At 44.3% G+C, this 19895-nt stretch overlaps 1 protein-coding gene across 2 annotated transcripts in view; it reads right to left on the bottom strand.

Moving 5' to 3' along the window:
• Nucleotides 1–654: 654 nt before the first annotated feature.
• The window catches only part of PSME2 (proteasome activator subunit 2), a 57492-nt gene continuing 38251 nt past the window's right edge, over nucleotides 655–19895 (bottom strand). For both annotated transcript variants that reach the window (XM_044273111.1, XM_044273102.1), the window contains exons 5-11: nucleotides 16561–16597; nucleotides 16387–16484; nucleotides 15929–15997; nucleotides 15746–15813; nucleotides 4710–4764; nucleotides 3764–3850; nucleotides 655–857 (exon numbers count right to left, since the gene is read on the bottom strand). In XM_044273111.1, the coding sequence (XP_044129046.1) occupies nucleotides 777–857; nucleotides 3764–3850; nucleotides 4710–4764; nucleotides 15746–15813; nucleotides 15929–15997; nucleotides 16387–16484; nucleotides 16561–16597 (495 nt within the window). In that variant the 3' untranslated portion in view covers nucleotides 655–776. The remainder of the gene's footprint in view (nucleotides 858–3763; nucleotides 3851–4709; nucleotides 4765–15745; nucleotides 15814–15928; nucleotides 15998–16386; nucleotides 16485–16560; nucleotides 16598–19895) is intronic.

The raw sequence follows: 19895 nt of genomic DNA on the forward strand, positions 1-19895 counted from the left end.
AATAACCTCCCACAGCCCGGCAAACGGTTCCGCCCCCTCCCCACGTCATAGTGTACCTTATAGAAATGCCCCGTCCTTCTTCCTGTCTGCGGCCAGAAAACTCTGCGCCTGCGCGATCATCAACCTCCTGAGGGCAACAGCCTCAAAAGTCTCACTGGGAATGCGCCGAGCCCAGTGATCTGACCTGAGCGCTGTTGCCCTCAGGACGTTGATGATCGCGCAGGCCGCAGGCGGTATTGCGCCTGCACGAGTTTTCTGGCCGCAGACAGGAAGAAGGACGGGGCATTTCTATAAGGTACACTATGACGTGGGGAGGGGGCGGAACCGTTTGCCGGGCTGTGGGAGGTTATTTGATGATCAGGAGGCGTCACTGGGCACTGGAGAGTGAGAAAAACGCCCCTCTGGGCACCTTGGACTCTAATTAGCATAACATAAAAATCGCTTTTACATCAAAACTACTAAACAAAATAAAGTAAAAAGAAGAGTCCTGGAAATAAGCTACTTTAGTCAACATAGCGATGGTGCCAGCTTAAAATGGTAAAAGGAGGTGACAGAATCCCTTTAATATCCACTGTAGCTACAAACTAGCAAGCATAGAACACATTGTATATTCTAAAGAATTCACTGTTAACAATATGAAAGGAAACACAGGACCACGGCCTTCTTATTTTATTGTTACAACTTTGCTGTACTGAGTGCAGAGGGAAATATGATTCCGAGGATCCGAGGGAAAACGATGAGTTGTGTAGTACCAGATACCAGGTAAGATACTAACGTTAGTACATTGTATTTGTATCTTCTCCTTTAGGGTTGGTTATTTTCTCAAAATTCTTCAGAATTATATCAAATATTTCAATCTGAAAGAAATGCAGATATTATGTGGTATAAATACTGTGACATGATCAGTATATATTTTATCTATTTAGAGAGAATCATTGTGGTGAAACAGGCTGACCTGCGACATGTGCGCAGGTCATCAGAAGCTAGCGGACTTGGTTCCATCCCCATCTGTGGCCTTATTTCTGAGAAAAATGTTTTCATATATGCAAATGGCCCTCTAGGAGCAATGTTGGCATTGCCGTTGCTCCTAGAGCTCAGCTATCTCTGCAGCTGTCGCACCCTCTGCACTTTGACAGGGCCAGGCAGTGAAAACGCCATCACACCTGGCCCTGACGTCTCCTAGTCTCGTGCCTTTGCTGTGCCCTTCAGGACAGTACAGAGGAGAATTGCGGGCAAGCCTTTCTTTGTACTGCGCCTGAGCCAGGTACTAAAGCGTACGGCAAAGGTGCGAGAGTAGGAGAAGTCAAAGCCAGGAGTGATGACATTTACATAGCCTGGCCCTGTCAATCAAAGTGCAGGGGGCGTGGCAGCAGCAGGGAGGACAGAGCCTAGAAGTAACTGCAACGCCCCCTAGCGTCTAATGACCTGCACAAATATTGCAGGTCAGCTTGTTTCACTACAGTGAATCTAGTGACAGAAGCCCTCACTTATGACTTGTAGAATCTAATATATACAGTATATTAGTACAGAAAATAGCTCTGTTTGTTAAGGCTCCATTCAGATGTCCGTAGAATGGGTCCGCATCCGTTCTGCAAAAATCCGGAACGGGTGCGGACCCATTCATTCTCTATGGGGCCGGAAGAGATGCGGAGAGCACACTATGTGCTCTCCGCATCCGCATTTCCGGAGTGCGGCCCCAATCTTCCGGTCCGCAGCTCCGCAAGAAAATAGAGCATGTCCTATTCATTTTTATTTTTTTTTAAACAAAATTTTATTTCGGTAAAAGACATGACAAAATATCTTAGAGGTTACATATCATATCAGTAAAAGACATTTTTACATGAAAACAGGTTGATGGTTTTGTGTACCATTTACTCGAGAGTAAGTGATCCATACAATATGTTCCCCATCCCCCCCCCCCCGCTCTTTTTCCCAAAACCGCCTTCCCCCCCATCCCCCTCCCTTCTCCCGAACCCCCCTCCTTCCCTAGCCCCCCAACATTATTTAACCTAAATATCCTGCTTGAGAACCAAAATACAACTTGGCATATTCCATATATCAAGACAGAAAAAGCGAAAGATTTTATGCTCAAACATATACATTTTTCCCTGTACCAATGTAAACTGATTATCATTGTGCTAAACGGCCTAACGTCCCTTTCAGCTGCTCCTTTAAGTACCATTGCGTAAGAGTGAGGGGTTTCATTATATTCTCCATTTCAGAGTCAGACAAGAATTGTGTCAGAAAACCCCGCCATCTTTTCAGAAACTTGCCTCCCTTTACTTCTTTCCGCCTCGCTACATTCTAAGGCCAATAGATCTTTTAGGCAGTTTAGAATGTTGTGGGAATTGAGGACTGTAACCAGTGTTGTAATATGCTCCTTTTAGTTACCATGCATATTGCATGAAAAAGAGCTGCCAACCTACGTTCCATGGAGACCCCATCCTCCGTTTCCTCCCAGTAATGGAACAAAAATATAATGGGAGTAAGTGGGACTACAATGTTGCAGACATCTCTAGATACCTGAGCTACCTGTCTCCATAAATTATGGATTTGGGGCCAGGTCCATAGACCATGGAAAAGATCAGTGTGCGGCGTAATACATTTTGGGCAACTGGTGAGCCTGTCACGTCTACTGGGAACCGATGGTAGGTTAAAAGCGTAAATGGCATTATGCATTAGCCTAAAGTGCGTATCCCTCCATGTTTCTTTTAATGTCCTATTATAGGCAGTTCTATGGAGGTGCCGGCCAGGTGTATTGCGGATCCTAACTCCTTTTGAATTGCCCGTAGCGTTACAGGATCAAAGAAAAATGGGGGAGATTGAGCATAAGCGCACACAGCAGCCAGTCCACCCCTCTCATTTTCCCTTGTATTATTCCTATAGAAAGTATGACATAAGTCTAGAATATAGCATCTAATTTTAGTGTATACTGACACTGCTTGTTATATGTGGGATCCAGCTCCATTTACTTTTATATTTAGGTATTGTACCTATTATTTTGTATATAAAGAGGTAGGATCTGCAAGCATGCTAGGGCCTGGAGGCAGCATCAAGCCATGTAAAATGGCATTTACCCAATGTTTGTCTGCATCCAGTGGCCATGTTTTAATAACAGAATTTTGCATTGGATGGTGCCACGTTTTTCCCTATAAACTGTACTATTGGCATAATCTGTTATTGAGTACCATGAAGGGACCGATGACGAGCTGATCCCCATGTGAGTAGTTTCATACAGGAGCAGTGCCAGCATGATTTCAGTGATCTGTCTAGTATATGGCATCACTTTCTGATTGTAGGGGGACCGATTGTCAGGCCTCACAATCCCAACACTGGAGTTTCACTGGGTGCTTTGCAATATTGTGAGGGTCATTTATCAAACAGAAATACGCCTAAATTAAGTGTATTTTCTTTGCGCCACAATCTGCAAGTTCTTCCCTCTCACGCCAGGTCTAAAAAAGGGGACGGGGAAGGGGACAGGCCAGTAGGCCCTTCTCATTTACCATTTTGTACTCCTGTTTTAGGCATAGAAAATGTTCTAAATGTAAGAAGGGAAGCTGTCTTACATTTAGAAGTGGTGGAGGATCTGCTGAAGTTATGTAGAGGCCGGCGCCTCTTCTTAACTCCGGCGGATTCACCTCCAGGTATAGGGGTTATTAAGGCAGTCGTCTAAAACGCCAGTCTTAATAAATGTGCCCCTTTTGTTTTTGGCACCATACTATTATATTGAACACAGATCAGATAAGTAGTTGCATAAACTTACGTAAATGTTCCTCACATCAATCAGAGCTAGTTTAAGATCTACAAATGCACCTTCATCTTTGTCATGAACCAGAGCTCTGTAATCCATCTGGGATGAGAAAAGAAAGTGCTCATAATACAGTATCATAATAAAATGCAGAAATAACTTACAGCGTACCTGCACTTTCACGACTAAAGGTCCCTTTATATGGGGCAACGATCAGGGCAGAAAACTAATTCCAATAATCGCCCTGTGTAAGGGTGCCACCGATCACCCCATGATGCATTGAAATTATTTGATCGGTTCAATACTGACAAAGGCCTTATTCACACATCTGTATCCGCGAAGACACCCTTGTGAAACGCTCATTCATCGGGTAATAAATAATTTGTGCGGTTACTAAAATAATCGTTTGCGGCAGCAGATCATGCACTGTAAACGCGATCTGCTGCGGGCAAGCAACTAGTCAGTATGGAGACGAGCGATGGCATTAGTGATCGCTCCTCCCCATACTGTGGAGGAGATTGCTGCATGTAAATGCAGCGGTCACCTCCACCAGCGAGCAGGCGGTTGTCGGGAAGGAACGCCTCCTTCCCAACAATCTGCTGCTGTGTTGTCCCATGTAAACTGATGCATTTAGGACAGGCATCCTCAAACTGCGGCCCTCCAGCTGTTGTAAAACTACAACTCCCACAATGCCCTGCTGTAGACTTATACCTGTAGTCTGTTCGGGCATGCTGGGAGTTGTAGTTTTGCAACAGCTGGAGGGCCGCAGTTTGAGGATGCCTGATTTAGGATCTTCAGCAGTATGCTTCCGCCTTATCAGAGAATCTTTCTACAGGGGAACTGCGCTGTGTGTTATCTGTATCATCTTGTTGTTCTTTGTTCAGTTACATTGGGAAATTGTACAGTCTCTCAATACAGATTATTAGATTATGTAAGATAAAAAACTAGTAAAACTTCTTACCACATGTGTCTCTTTAGAAGCTTTAGCAACAGCATCTCCTCTCTCTGTAAGATACCTAAAAGTGGAAACATTGGTGAAATATCAGATTCATACAGCTTCCCATAGACCTTTGTATGGGAGGTTATACCAAGCGGAGAGCAACAGCCAATATTAAAAGGCATTTATAGTGAAATATTGAGCTGTATTCATGTGATAGTGTACTGTAAATTGTCCATAGAATATTAATCTAAGACATGGGACTTTGTTCCCTAAGGTGGCCATACCATAGCTGTCTGCCAAGTTATTCCTCTCAAACCCTCTATACACATGCATGCTCTGCAGCTTATGTCCCATTAGAACATGTTATCTGCCACTGGCGGAAAGTCGGGGAGCCCCAACACACCTTAGATGAACTCTTTGATTTCACCAAGACCACCCAAGCATCTAATGTGTATGGACGCCTTTAAATGCTCATTATCTGCATTCATTTGATGTTATTACAGTGAAGACACCAGTGAACCTCACAGGGTACATGCATCATTTGAGGACTGTTATGGTCATATACATTAGACTACAATAGATCTGAACCTCAGCAGAGCTGGCTTTTTAATGGTCCCTACATTGCAAAAGTTGTTTTACTGACTTGATTGGCTGGAAACATCATTTAAAGGGCATCTGTCAGCAGTTTTGCACCTCTTAGGCCTCTTTCACACGGGCGTCATGTTTTTTGCCATGACGCCCGGGTGCGTTGCGGGAAAATGCGCAATTTTTCCACGCGAGTGCAAAACATTGTCATGCGTTTTGCACTCGCGTGAGAAAAATCGCGCATGTTTGTTACCCAAACCCGAACTTTTTCACAGAAGTTCGGGCTTGGGATTGATGTTCTAAAGATTGTATTATTTTCTCTTATAACATGGTTATAAGGGAAAATAATAGCATTCTGACTACAGAATGCATAGTCTAATAGTGCTGGAAGGGTTAAAAGAATAAAAAAGTTAACTCACCTTATCCTCTTGTTCGCGTAGTTCGTTCCCGGTCTGTTCTTTGCTAGCTGTGGGCTTGGGCTGAATGACCTGTGGTGACGTCAGATCACATGCTCCAATCACATGGTCCATCACCATGGTGATGGAGCATGTGATCTGACGTCATCAAAGGTCCTTTAGCCCAAGCCCACAGCTAGCAAAGAACAGACCGGGAACGAACTACGCGAACAAGAGGATAAGGTGAGTTAACTTTTTTATTTTTTTAACCCTTCCAGCACTATTATACTATGCATTCTGTAGTCAGAATGCTATTATTTTCCCTTATAACCATGTTATAAGGGAAAATAATACAGTGAATAGACTGTCACCTAGAACCCATGCGTGAAAATCGCACCGCATCCGCACTTGCTTGCGGATGCTTGCGATTTTCACGCAACCCCATTCACTTCTATGGGGCCTGTGTTGCGTGGATTATCGCACCGCAACGCACAAAGAGGAGCATGCTGCGATTTTCATGCAACGCATAAGTGATGCGTGAAAATCACCGCTCATGTGAACAGCCCCATAGAAATGAATGGGTCAGGATTCAGTTCAGTTCAACTCACGCATCGCACCCGCGCGGAATACTCGCTCGTGTGAAAGGGGCCTTAAACTGGCTGATCTGTTACATGTGCACTTGGCAGCTGAAGGCACATATGAACATGGGAACAACACAGATGTCATCAGCTGCCAAGTGCACATGTAACAGGTCAGTCAGTTTCATAGGTACAAATCTGCTGACAGATGCCCTTTAAGGCCGTCTGTACACAAATAGGCTGATTGTACACCGGAGCCGCACAAAATTCCTGGCGGATTCATGTGCATTTCTGCAACATATCCGCACTAAAATCCGCAATTTCTAATTCCATTTTAGATTTAGTTTTGCTGCAGATCTTACCTTTCATTGGAAAAGGGTGAAATCCGCAGCTAAAACCGCAAACATAATTGACATGTTCTGGATTTGGAAATCAGCTCTACAGGTCTATTTCTGAACGGAAACAATGTTCTAAATGTACATGAGATTTCTGCAATCTCATACATTATTCTGGTACTGTACTACGCTGCGTTTTTTTCCACGCAGTAATATGCACTCTACATGTATGATGCGACGTTTTTATACTGATGACCTATCCTCAGGAGGCACGGAAAGAAATCATAGAAGCACTCTGTGGTGCTTCCATGGGGTTCTGTGCCTCCGTTCCACCACACTGACCTTCCGGATTGCGGACCCATTCAAGTGAATGGGTCCTCATCCGTGATGCTGGGTGCACACTGCCGATGCCTGTGTTTTACAGACCCGCTGTTTGCAGGCCGCAATACAGCCACGGCCAGGTGCATTAGGCCTAAAGGGTTAAAGCTCCTGCAATGTAGCAGAAGCAGGTTGTCTGAGAAGACAGAAACAGCTTATTACCACTTCTGCTTTTTCTTCTCGGTGCATAGTCATTGATTTGGCGATCACAAGATAACAATGTATTCTCGAGGAGAGCAGAGCTCCTGATCCTTAGAAGACCCACATATGCCCCACAGGCGGATGTTTTCCTGGGCTCCTTGGATGTCTCAGTTACAGTGGAAAAGTGCAAAATAATGACCTTTTTGGAGACAGATTCTGTGCCAAATATATAGTATAAGAAACAAGAAAAAAAATTGCCTATGCCAACTTCCACTGTAGCCAACTTGTTTATGCGAAACTTTACATTATATATCACAAAATAGGGAACCCATTTTAATAATTTTTCTTGATGTCAATTTTCATATTTAGAACATATTTTTAGTCTGAAAAAGATTTTTAAATGTTAACTAAAGGAAAAAGAACTCTCAAACATTACTAATAAGCTCTATCCATAAAAATAGTTGCAAAAATTGTTATGGTTGCCCAACAAATAAAAATGTTAGGGCCGTGAGTGTTTGGTAATTTAGGCCTTTTCAGTGATGATCATAGTTAAACTACAGATGTAGCAGGGTTAACACAAACTCTTAACTCACCGCGTTATCTTAAAACAAAAGCCATTGAAAAGCAATTGAAGGTGTTTGCTTAACTCATTTTGTTTAGATAACACGTCTCATAAAGCATGTGTGTTAACTCTACTACATCTGTAATATAAATATAAAGTTATAAACTTTTACAATTTTAATAATTTGCCAGGCATTGTTTCTACTTGCTCTTCTATTTCGATTAGTTACAGCAACCGCTGCCGCAGTTTGCACAGATTTATCTGTGTTTTTTTCTGTGCGGTTGGCAAGGTCACCGAGATCGTGCATTGCCTGCACATGTAGGACAATAAACAAACAATCGCACACAGTGACACACAATGGTGCAACCTCAAAATTGCTGAACCGTGCCACAGGAGTATTCTCTGAGGTAATTGACCCTTGATTAGGGTATAGTTGGGGATAAGAGGAAAAAGTGGCCAGCCCGAGCGCTAATATGCATATGTGCAGGCAATCAGAGGGTGAGCGTTTTTCACTCCCTGTGTAGGGATAGATAGTGTAATTGTAGTAGGGACTTATAGGGGAAGAGACCCAGTACGTGGATCCCCTCCTATCCCCAACTATACCCTAATCAAGGGTCAATTACCTAAGAGAATACTCCTGTGGTATGGTTCAGCAATTTTGAGGTTGCACCATTGTGTGTTATATGTGTCTGCACCAGTGTGTGCGATTGTTTGTTTATTGTCCTTATTGGGCTAATATTTAATTGTACAATAATTATGGTTGGGGGCGGAGCCTAGCGGCGCATGGAGTAGGACGCACGCCGCACTAGCTCCGGCAAGAATCCTGACTAATATACCCACGACGGTGGCGATATACCCTCCACACATCCAGAGGAGCAGGGGACATAGCCAGGAAGCGGTCCGGTGCGGAGAAATATCAGCATGCCTGCAAAGAGGCAAAACGCAGAGCCGGCAGGACAGAGAGGCACGATCCCAAGATGGCGCTGAGGAGGAAGAGTGGCCTGACCTGGGGGCGGCGGTGAGTCAGGGAGCGGCAGCGCGGCTGGAGCGCTTCGCTCACAAGCCACACCAGTTCCCCAGCCCTGTGTGGGGAGAAGGAGAGGGCACCCTGTCACAAGTGGAGGAAGGCTCAGGGGAGCAAGATAACCCCTGTAAAGAAGATCAGCAGTCCCCAGTTCAGCATGAGGAGGGGGCGAGTGCTAGCCTGTGCAGCACTGGAAAGTGTCTGCCAGTAATCAATGCCCCTGAGCCCACCCTGAAAGATGTGATGGCAGCTATTGCTAGCTGTAACGCCACCCTCCAGAATATGAATATTAATATTGGAAGTCTAAAAGCGGACATGTCCATTATCCATCATGACCTGCATAAGGTGGCTGAACGCACCTCAGAAGTGGAGAGGAGGGTCTCGGATCTGGAAGATGGGGCTGTTACCCTACAGAGAGAGAGCCGGGCTGCGTCAAAGGATATAGCGGCGCTCTACGCTAAAACCGACGACCTCGAAAACCGTTCTCGACGCAATAATATAAGGCTGGTGGGCATTCCTGAGAAGTCTGAGGGCCCAGAGGCCACTGATTTTATTGAGAAATGGCTCGCGGAAAAATTCCGCGATAGAGGACTCTCTGCACTTTACGCTGTTGAACGAGCGCATAGGGTCCCCACCAGGCCTTTGCCGCCAGGACGTCCGCCACGTCCGATACTGGCTAAAATCCTGCACTATCGAGACAGGGACACTATACTGAGGGCTGCAAGGTCTCATCCTGATTTAAAAATTAATGGAGTTCAGGTGTCCCTGTTCCCTGACTATTCGTCGGATGTACAGAAAAAGAGAGCTCGCTTTGTGGAGATTAAACGAAGGCTGAGAGATTTGCAAGTACAGTACTCCATGATGTTCCCGGCCAGGCTCAGGGTGGTGGCGTTTGGATCCGCGGTGTTCTTTGAGGACTCGGATGCTGCGGTCAAGTGGCTGGATCAAAATGAGCGTCGCCTTAGGATTCCATCAACAGACACCTGAGACTGTTGGACATTCCTGCTCCTGATTGAAGTTTTGAAGTCCCAGGGACTGTCCACCCACCGTTGTGGACATTTTCTTTTGTCTTTAGCCGGTTGCTGGAGACACCTTGTGGGTAGAGCATACGCCCGAGGTTGCTCCCCACCTTCTTAATGTGCCTGTGTACGGTATCGTGCTGGATGCTGTGCTGCTTCAGGCGCTGTTGGGCCAGGTTCACAATGTTGGCCCCGAGTTCATTACTGAATCTAATTATGCTGCATATGTTTACTGTCTGGGGAGGGTTAGTTGGGTGGGGGGAGGGAGGGGGGAAGGGGTTAGCGGGGGTTAATACTGTCAAAGGTGCTATTGTTGGCAATTCTAAAATGCTGAAACGTACAGTCCTTGTATATTCTGTTGGGGAAAGTAGGGAGGAGAGGGGAGTCTGTAATCTGATGATTAACAGTGTTTTTTTCCGCAGCGGTTGGGAGGTGGACAGGTGTAGATCTCAAATGTACTTTTATATATGTATGCATTCTTATGGGACCTGTTACGAGAATACTTAGCTGGAATGTGAGGGGAATGGCGGATGCTACGAAGAGACACGGTCTGTTCCGGTACCTATCTAGATATCAGCCGGCAATAATATGCTTGCAAGAAACGCATGTGACCAAACAATCTATACATGTCATGCAAAAGCCGTGGCTGGGTTATTCTGTGCATTCCGTCTTCTCCTCGCATTCCAGAGGGGTTAGTATCCTAGTCCATAAGAATATCATATTTGAATGTCTCAGGGAATGTGTGGATGAAGAGGGAAGGTTTAGGCTCCATTCACACGTCCGCAAAATGGGTCCGCATCCTTTCCGCAATTTTGCGGAAAGGGTGCGGACCTAGTCATTCTCTATGGAGACGGAATGTGCTGTCCGCATCCACATTTGCGGATCCGCACTTCCGCATCCGTGATTCCGTTTCCGCAAAAAAATAGAACATGTCCTATTCTTGTCCGCAATTGCGGACAAGAACAGGCATATTCTATTATGTCGGCAATGTGCGGTCCGCAAAATGCGGAACGCACATTGCCGCTTTCCGTGTTTTGCGGATCCGTGTATCCGCAAAACACATTGCGGACGTGTGAATGGAGCCTTATAGGAATGCATTGTGTGGTCCAAGGGATAAGAATGGTGCTAGCGACAATCTATATACCCCCACCATTTTCCTCAGTGCCTTTAAGGAAACTTATGGAGTTTATGGCAGAATTCTCTGAACTTCCAATGTTGATAGTGGGAGATTTTAATAATGTACTTGACAGTTCGCTCGATAGATGCCAGATCACACCTAGTGGTAGTAATACGGGTGAAACCTTGTTTGCAAGAATACTGAGGGAACTAGGTCTGATTGATGTATGGAGAGAGACCCACCCCCTGGACAGGAAATACTCGTGTTGCTCCTCGACTTATGGCTCCCTGTCGCGTATAGATCTGGGTCTGGTAAATGCTCATATGTTCCCGTTTGTACAGAACTCAGAATATCTTGCTAGGACCCTATCTGACCACTCCTTATTTAGCATCGCCCTCGACATCTCTGTGACAGCCAGGCCGGGGGTTAGATGCTGGCGATTGAATGCCTTTTGGTTAAAACTGATGGGTGAGCCGACTGATATGCTTCAATCCCTTAGGGAATATTTTTGTATAAATGAAGGGACTGCGTCTCCGTCAGTCGTCTGGGATGCAATGAAGGCCTTCCTCAGAGGATCCTTTATTAAAACAGTCAGTCGGATTAAATCTAAATCTAGAGAGCTTGATCGGCAGAAGCAGGATAATATGAGGATAGCGGAGGAAGCTTTTGTGTTAAATCCTTCTATCATGACAAGCAATGCCTTGAAGGCTAGGCAGGAGGAGTTGAGGTGTCACCTTTTGGAGGTAGCAGAGAGGAAACGACTGTTTTACAAGCAGCAATTTTTTACTGAGGGTGAGAGTGTAGGCCATATGCTCTCGGTTATCGCAAAAGCGCAGCAAGGGTCACAATGTATATCTGGCCTGTTAGATGCTGGCGGCGTCCTCAGGCGTGATACGGATAACATTTTGAATATACTGAATAATTTTTACTCCTCTCTGTATACTTCTAGGGTGACATGCTCGGATGAGGATATTGACATCTTTTTAGCCACGTTAAATCTCCCTAAGCTTTCCAGGGAAGACAATATGCGATTAGAGGAGCCGATTGAGTTGGAAGAATTGAAGGCGGCATTAGCTACTATGGCCAACGACAAGGCTCCAGGTTTAGATGGGCTTCCGGCGGAAGTTTATAAGTCCTTTTCGGAAGTGCTGCTCCCGGAACTTCTGAAGGTATTAAATTATTCCAAGGAGAGGGGGGAGTTGCCTCCGTCCATGCAGGAGGCGGTAATAGTAGTCATTCCTAAGCCAGACAAGGATCACTCTCTCCCTGACTCATATAGACCGATATCGTTGCTCTCCGCTGATGTTAAGTTGCTTGCAAAGGTCTTGGCCATGCGTCTGTCTAAAGTGATTTTGTCTATCATACACTCTGACCAGACTGGCTTCATGCCTCAGAAGTCAACGTCAATTAATATTAGAAGAGTGTTTGCCAGTATTCAACTTCCAGCTGATAATGTTGGAGATAGAGCTATCCTTTCTTTAGATGCGGCCAAGGCCTTTGACAGCATTGAGTGGCGATTCTTGTGGAGAGTTATGGCGTATATGGGATTTGGAGATGAATATATATCCTGGGTCCGGGTGCTATATTCTAAACCCAAAGCATGTATCAGGGCGAATGGAGGGGTGTCCCCCAAGTTCTGCCTGGGCCGGGGTACTAGACAGGGGTGCCCGTTGTCGCCTCTGCTATTTGCAGTTGCGATTGAGCCATTGGCCGCAGCGATTCGGAAATCAACGGACATTCGGGGGTTCCAATATGGGACAGTTGATAATAAAGTGGCGATGTATGCAGACGACACTTTGCTTTTTCTGGGGGATACTGGTCCATCGTTGGAAGCGGCTATGAAAATCATTGATTGCTTCAGGGATCTGTCGGGTCTGACTATTAACTGGAGTAAGTCGGCGATTATGCTGCTTGACGGGCAAGTGCAATCACAGACAGTGCGAGACAGAAGTATTCCATGTGTAGCGACCTTTAAGTACTTGGGTATCCATATATCCCCGAGAATACGAGACTTTGGGCGCCTTAATTTTGACCCGCTGGTTGTTAAATTTCGTAATAAAACTAAGGCATGGTGTAAATTATATCTGTCAGTGGCGGGAAGAGCAAATCTCATTAAAATGGTGTTGATGCCCCAGCTACTCTATGTTCTACATAATTCCCCGGTCTGGCTGTCAAAGTCCAAATTTGCTCCAATCAATGCTACTTTCAGGGAGCTCATATGGCGGAAGGGGCAACCGAGAATTAAGCTGGAAACGTTGCAATATCCTAAAACGGAAGGGGGCCTTGCAGTGCCAAACCCCTGGGTGTACTTCCTGGCGGCACAATGCCAACATTTTAAGGGGTGGATGGAACTGGAGTCGAGTGAGATGTCGTGTCAGTTGTTTAAGTATTGCTTGTCCTCTAGTGACCTACTGCTAATCCTTGAGACTAAGGGGGCTGGAAGGAGTGGTCCGATGGGTGATTTGGGACATTTGATGCAATCCGTGTGGAATAGGGTCAAGCTCCTGAGGGGGGTTTTCGGCAATACGGAATACACTCCACTGTGGGATAATCCTGTGCTGCCGGAATTCCTTTCCCTGTCTGAGTTTGGGGCATGGAAAAGGAAGGGTATTCTGAGGCTGGGACATCTTTTAGAGGAAAAGAAGTTCATGTCATTTGCCAGATTTCAGGAGAAGTATGAACTGCCTAGAACTCACTTTTATAAGTACCTTCAGGTGAGACACGCTTACAACTCCACATTTAAAGGTACAACTATGGTGGCGGGGAGAGATGCTGCATTGCACCTGATTCTGTCCAGGGGGGCGAGGAGCGGTATGATTTCCTGTATATACAAGATGTTGCTTGATAAGTTTCTAATGTCACATCCGCTTGCGGCTAAAAGTAAATGGGAAAAAGATGTTGGCGAATTAACTGACAACCAGTGGTCTGACATACTGGAGGCGATACCTCTCTCTTCCTTGAGTGAAGGGCGTAAACTCTCGCAGCTGTTTATTGTCCATAGAGTCTACAAAACACCGTTTTTTTTGTTCCGTATAGGGTTTAGACCCACGGATGAATGTCCAAGATGCTCTGTGGTGTCTGCAGATTTGTTGCATATGATGTGGACGTGCGAAAGGTTAGGGAGATACTGGGAGTTGGTACGTCAGACGACACAGGACGTTTACAAAGTACGAATACCCTCTGACCCGAAAGTGTGTGTGTTGGGATATGTCTCTGAATTGGCCACCGGTCAGGTGCATAAAATAGCTATAGGTAGAGTGTTGTATGTTGCTAGGAAATTAATCGCCCTACATTGGATACAGACAGCGCCGCCAACGCTAGGCGAATTCTTAAGTGCGGTTGACATGATGCTGAGTTATGAACGGATGGTATACCAGAAGCGTGGATGCCCAGCGAAATTTGAAAAATTGTGGGATCCATGGCTGTCGTTTCGACGTCTGAATAGAAGTGTTTAACAATGTGCCTTTTGAATCTTGCAGGTTGGGTGGGGTGGGATGGGAGGGGTGGGGGGGTTGGATTGTAATCTGTTTACTACACATAGATTGGCGTCCTTTTCGTTATTAGCCGTATGGACAGCATGTCTCTATGTCATCCTTGTACGTAATATGATAAAACGTGTAGTTACATTGTAAAATGTTCAATAAAAAATGATCTGATTTAAAAAAAAAATAATTATGGTCACCCACCATTTTTGTTCTATTTAATTGCTTAATATTGGGTAGCCATTTTGTTTGTAACCACAATTGACCCTTATTTCCTATGGTTGTGTGATTAGTCTGATTGCCTGCACATATGCATATTAGTGCTCGGGCTGGCCACTTTTCAACTGTGTTGTAGAAGTGAATGGCCGGCTTCCAGGTACAAGCTGTGAGGTCGTTCTATATTGCTGCTGTACTATACAGGTATATAGGGCAGCCTCCACTGCCTCCAGCAGGCCGACATAGAGCACATATTGCCTCCTTTGCTGGCTAGATTAATTTCTCCATCACATTATACATTTCTCGTTTCCATGGTTTACGACCACCCTGTAATCCAGCACCGGTGGTCCTGCTTAAACAATATAGAAAAAAATGCTGGAATATTGTGCACTCCCCCGATGCCAGCCACCAGAGAAGCCTGCGCTTTTTCCTACAGTGTGCAAGCACGGCCACCACTGCTGGATTGCAAGGTGGCCTTAACCATGGGAATGAACCATGTATAATTTGATGGAAAATGAATCTAGCCAGCAAAGGAAGCAATATGGACAATCACAATACATTAGTTTATTCTGCTCTGCTTTTCCAGCATGTGGAGTATGGATCCCATATACTTTCTGTGGATCCATACTCTGCATGCTGTAACAGGAAGGAAATACTATAGACAATTAGGGTCCATTCACACGTCCTGTTTTTTTTCATCCTGAAAAACGGTCCGTTTTTTGCGGATCCGTTGTTCCTGAAAATGTTTCCGTATGTCATCCGTTTTTTGCGGATCCGCAAAAAACGGGAGCATGTATACATTTCAATAATCAAATAAAGTTGTTTGGATTTCTTTGAAAAAAAATTGAAAAAAAAAAAAAAAAAAAAAAAAAAAATAAAAAATTTGTTATGTGTTTCCAGGAACGGAATCCGCAAAAAACGGATGACATACGGAATGACATCCGAATGTCATCCGTTTTTTGCGGATCCATTGACTTTGTATTGTACCAGGATCCGATTTTTCAGGACAAGAATAGGACATGTTTTATATTTAAACGGACATGCGGAACGGAACAACGGAAACGGACAACACACATTGTGCTGTCCGATTTTTTCCAGGACCCATTGAAAATGAATGGGTCCAGATCTGGTCCTGATCTGTTCCTGAAAAAACGGAACAGATCAGGAAAGAAAAAACGGACGTGTGAATGGACCCTTAAAGAAAGATAGAAACATTGGTTCTTACTTGGAGATACTGGTCTGCAAAGTTTCCACTTTAGTTTTTAAAGCTGTCACACGTTCTAATACCTTCTCCTTGTATACAGATAGAGAGAAATATGTAAATGATCATCTATTTCTGGTTATTTATTTCTATAGGCTGAGAAATAATAATAATAAAATAGTTCACACGTATATAGCACTTGTTTACCTGGACTGATACCCCAAAATCATTTCCATCCTCAATTGTTGGAATTAGGTGATTGATCCAAGTGATAATCTACAACAACAAAAAAATCTGGTATCCGTGGCTGTCTTTGATTCAAACCTTCCTAAGGCTATGTGCACACGACTGTATGTGTTTTGCAGTCCACAAACGGTGACTCTGCAAAATACGGATATCAGTCATATGCATGTCACATTTTTCTCTGTCTCATTAGTAGAAATGGTTATTCTTGTCCATAAAGCAAGACATGTTCTATAATTTGTGAAACAGACACACAGAGGCAGACAAAACACACAACATCTATGTGCTGCCTGCATTTTTTGCCGTCTCATAGAAATAAATGGTACGCGTCCGAAAAGCAAAAATTGCGATACAGACCAAAACTATGGTCGTGTGCATGAGGCTTAAGAGTCACAAGCTGAAGGCACCAATGTGGTTCTTACCAATGCGCATCTCTCTCTCAGGATTCGTATCTCAGGTAGGACAATATTTAGTATTTTCTGAAGCTTCTCATTCTCTTTTAAGAATCCACATTTTGGAGCTAAAACCAACAAACAGAGGTGTAAAAAACCTGTTACAAATGTTACTTTTAGTAAAGAACATACTACATAAGTCACCTTTCTTTTCTTCTTTGTCAGTTTCCATTTTTGTTTCCTGAGATAAAAAAAAACCATGAAGTTAACAAATGGTTAAACCCATGGGAAAAAGACATGGTTTCTGCTACTGTAGGTGTTTTCAACTAAGGCTACTTTCACACTAGCGTTTTTCACAGATCCGTCATGGATCTGCAAAAACGCTTCTGTTACAATAATACAACCGCATGCATCCGTCATGAACGGATCCGGTTGTATGTCTTATATAGCTATGACGGATCCATCATGAACACCATTAAAAGTCAATGGGGGACGGACCCGTTTTCTATTCTGTTAGAGAAAACGGATCCGTCCCCATTGACGTACATTGTGTCTTGCTCCGCACCACATCGCGGACAAAAAAAAACAAACACTGCTTGCTGCGTTATTCTGTCCGTGATGGGAGCGCAACCAAATGGAACGGAATGCATTTTGGGGCATTCTGTTTCGTTCAGTTAAGTTTTGTCCCCATTGACAATGAATGGGGACAAAACTGAAGCGTTTTCTTTCGCTATTGAGATCCTATGATGGAACCTAGGGTCCTACCACTGGGACCCCAACTGATCACAAGAACAGGTACCCTGTATACCTCAGAGCGCCCCAAATTCAATAGAGTCAAGCATGCTCATTGCCACTCCATTCATCTCTGATAGTTCCTGAGTACAGCACTCTGCTATTTCCGGAACTTCCATAGAAACGAAGATGAGGTAGTTTGCATGCCCAACCAGTCACTCCATTCATTTCAGGATGCTCCAAGGGATCCAGGGTATCCGTTCTTGCAATTGGTGGGAGTCCCATTGGTAGGACCTCCTCCGCTCTAATAGTTATCCTCTATCCTGTGGATAACATTTGACAGCCGGAATACCCCTTTACAGGGAGTGCAGAATTATTAGGCAAATGAGTATTTTGACCACATCATCCTCTTTATGCATGTTGTCTTACTCCAAGCTGTATAGGCTTGAAAGCCTACTACCAATTAAGCATATTAGGTGATGTGCATCTCTGTAATGAGAAGGGGTGTGGTCTAATGACATCAACACCCTATATCAGGTGTGCATAATTATTAGGCAACTTCCTTTCCTTTGGCAAAATGGGTCAAAAGAAGGACTTGACAGGCTCAGAAAAGTCAAAAATAGTGAGATATCTTGCAGAGGGATGCAGCACTCTTAAAATTGCAAAGCATCTGAAGCGTGATCATCGAACAATCAAGCGTTTCATTCATTCAAAATAGTCAACAGGGTCGCAAGAAGCGTGTGGAAAAACCAAGGCGCAAAATAACTGCCCATGAACTGAGAAAAGTCAAGCGTGGAGCTGCCAAGGTGCCACTTGCCACCAGTTTGGCCATATTTTAGAGCTGCAACATCACTGGAGTGCCCAAAAGCACAAGGTGTGCAATACTCAGAGACATGGCCAAGGTAAGAAAGGCTGAAAAGACGACCACCACTGAACAAGACACACAAGCTGAAACGTCAAGACTGGGCCAAGAAATATCTCAAGACTGATTTTTCTAAGGTTTTATGGACTGATGAAATGAGAGTGAGTCTTGATGGGCCAAATGGATGGGCCCGTGGCTGGATTGGTAAAGGGCAGAGAGCTCCAGTCCGACTCAGACGCCAGCAAGGTGGAGGTGGAGTACTGGTCTGGGCTGGTATCATCAAAGATGAGCTTGTGGGGCCTTTTCGGGTTGAGGATGGAGTCAAGCTCAACGCCCAGTCCTACTGCCAGTTTCTGGAAGACACCTTCTTCAAGCAGTGGTACAGGAAGAAGTCTGCATCCTTCAAGAAAAACATGATTTTCATGCAGGACAATGCTCCATCACACGCGTCCAAGTACTCCACAACGTGGCTGGCAAGAAAGGGTATAAAAGAAGAAAATCTAATGACATGGCCTCCTTGTTCACCTGATCTGAACCCCATTGAGAACCTGTGGTCCATCATCAAATGTGAGATTTACAAGGAGGGAAAACAGTACACCTCTCTGAACAGTGTCTGGGAGGCTGTGGTTGCTGCTGCATGCAATGTTGATGGTGAACAGATCAAAACACTGACAGAATCCATGGATGGCAGGCTTTTGAGTGTCCTTGCAAAGAAAGGTGGCTATATTGGTCACGGATTTGTTTTTGTTTTGTTTTTGAATGTCAGAAATGTATATTTGTGAATGTTGAGATGTTATATTGGTTTCACTGGTAAAAATAAATAATTGATATGGGTATATATTTGTTTTTTGTTAAGTTGCCTAATAATTATGCACAGTAATAGTCACCTGCACACACAGATATCCCCCTAAAATAGCTAAAACTAAAACATAACTAAAAATTACTTCCAAAAATATTCAGCTTTGATATTAATGAGTTTTTTGGGTTCATTGAGAACATGGTTGTTGTTCAATAATAAAATTAATCCTCAAAAATACAACTTGCCTAATAATTATGCACTCCCTGTAGAGGGGTCCTCTGGAAATTAAGAAAATGAAAGCACTTAGAACACTTTATTATAAATATTTTTCCAAATACCTTTCACTAGTTATAATGGATTGTTTTGTCTAGGGAGCAATCATTAGGAGAAATAAAATGGCCGCCGTCCTATTAGTACACACAAAACCTGTCCTAATCACATAGCAGGACAAGTTACTTCACAACACCAAGCTAAAGAGTTGCCTCATCCTCCTCTCCTTGTCAGGGATTATGATCCTGAATATAGTTCAGTATGATCTTCAGCTGAATCTCTGTGTGAATAGAGTTCATTAAGAGACGTGAAGTACAGAGAGGATGGACCGGACAGACTGTGGTAATGGAGACTGCATACAAGTGCTGCTGCTCATTAGCCACATCTGTAAGGATGTGGGGCAAGGGACCGTAAATGTATTACTCTGCTATGTTGTAAATTGTATAATTACTGCAACAGCTCACTTTGGTAAGTAGATGGCAGCAAAGAATAAGATGATAAAAGTCTACATTGGAGCTGCCTATCAGAGGAATACTAATAACCTATTTAGTATGCAGAGTTTGAAAATAGCTAATTTATGGGCTGTTTTGGACCCATACAAGTGTGATCGCAAACTGAATATGCAGGTTTGACACTGCACTTAGCAAATGACTTATTGAATCACACTCTCCCTGTGTGAGGGGAGGAGGTTCCTCTAGAAGCAGGAAGTGAGCAGTTGGAGGCTGTGCTTGGTGCTGCTAGAAACCAGAAGGAATCTCTGCTGAATCTGGAAGGGAATGGACCGGCTCATTGTGGAGACTGGTGACAGCACGAAGGGGAGGTTTGCAGCAACAACCCCAGGAAGTGTCATGTCTGTAGGATCCAGTTCTAGAGTGG

This window comes from Bufo gargarizans, chromosome 1, assembly GCF_014858855.1.
Source record: "Bufo gargarizans isolate SCDJY-AF-19 chromosome 1, ASM1485885v1, whole genome shotgun sequence".
NCBI classification, from domain to species: Eukaryota; Metazoa; Chordata; class Amphibia; order Anura; family Bufonidae; genus Bufo; species Bufo gargarizans.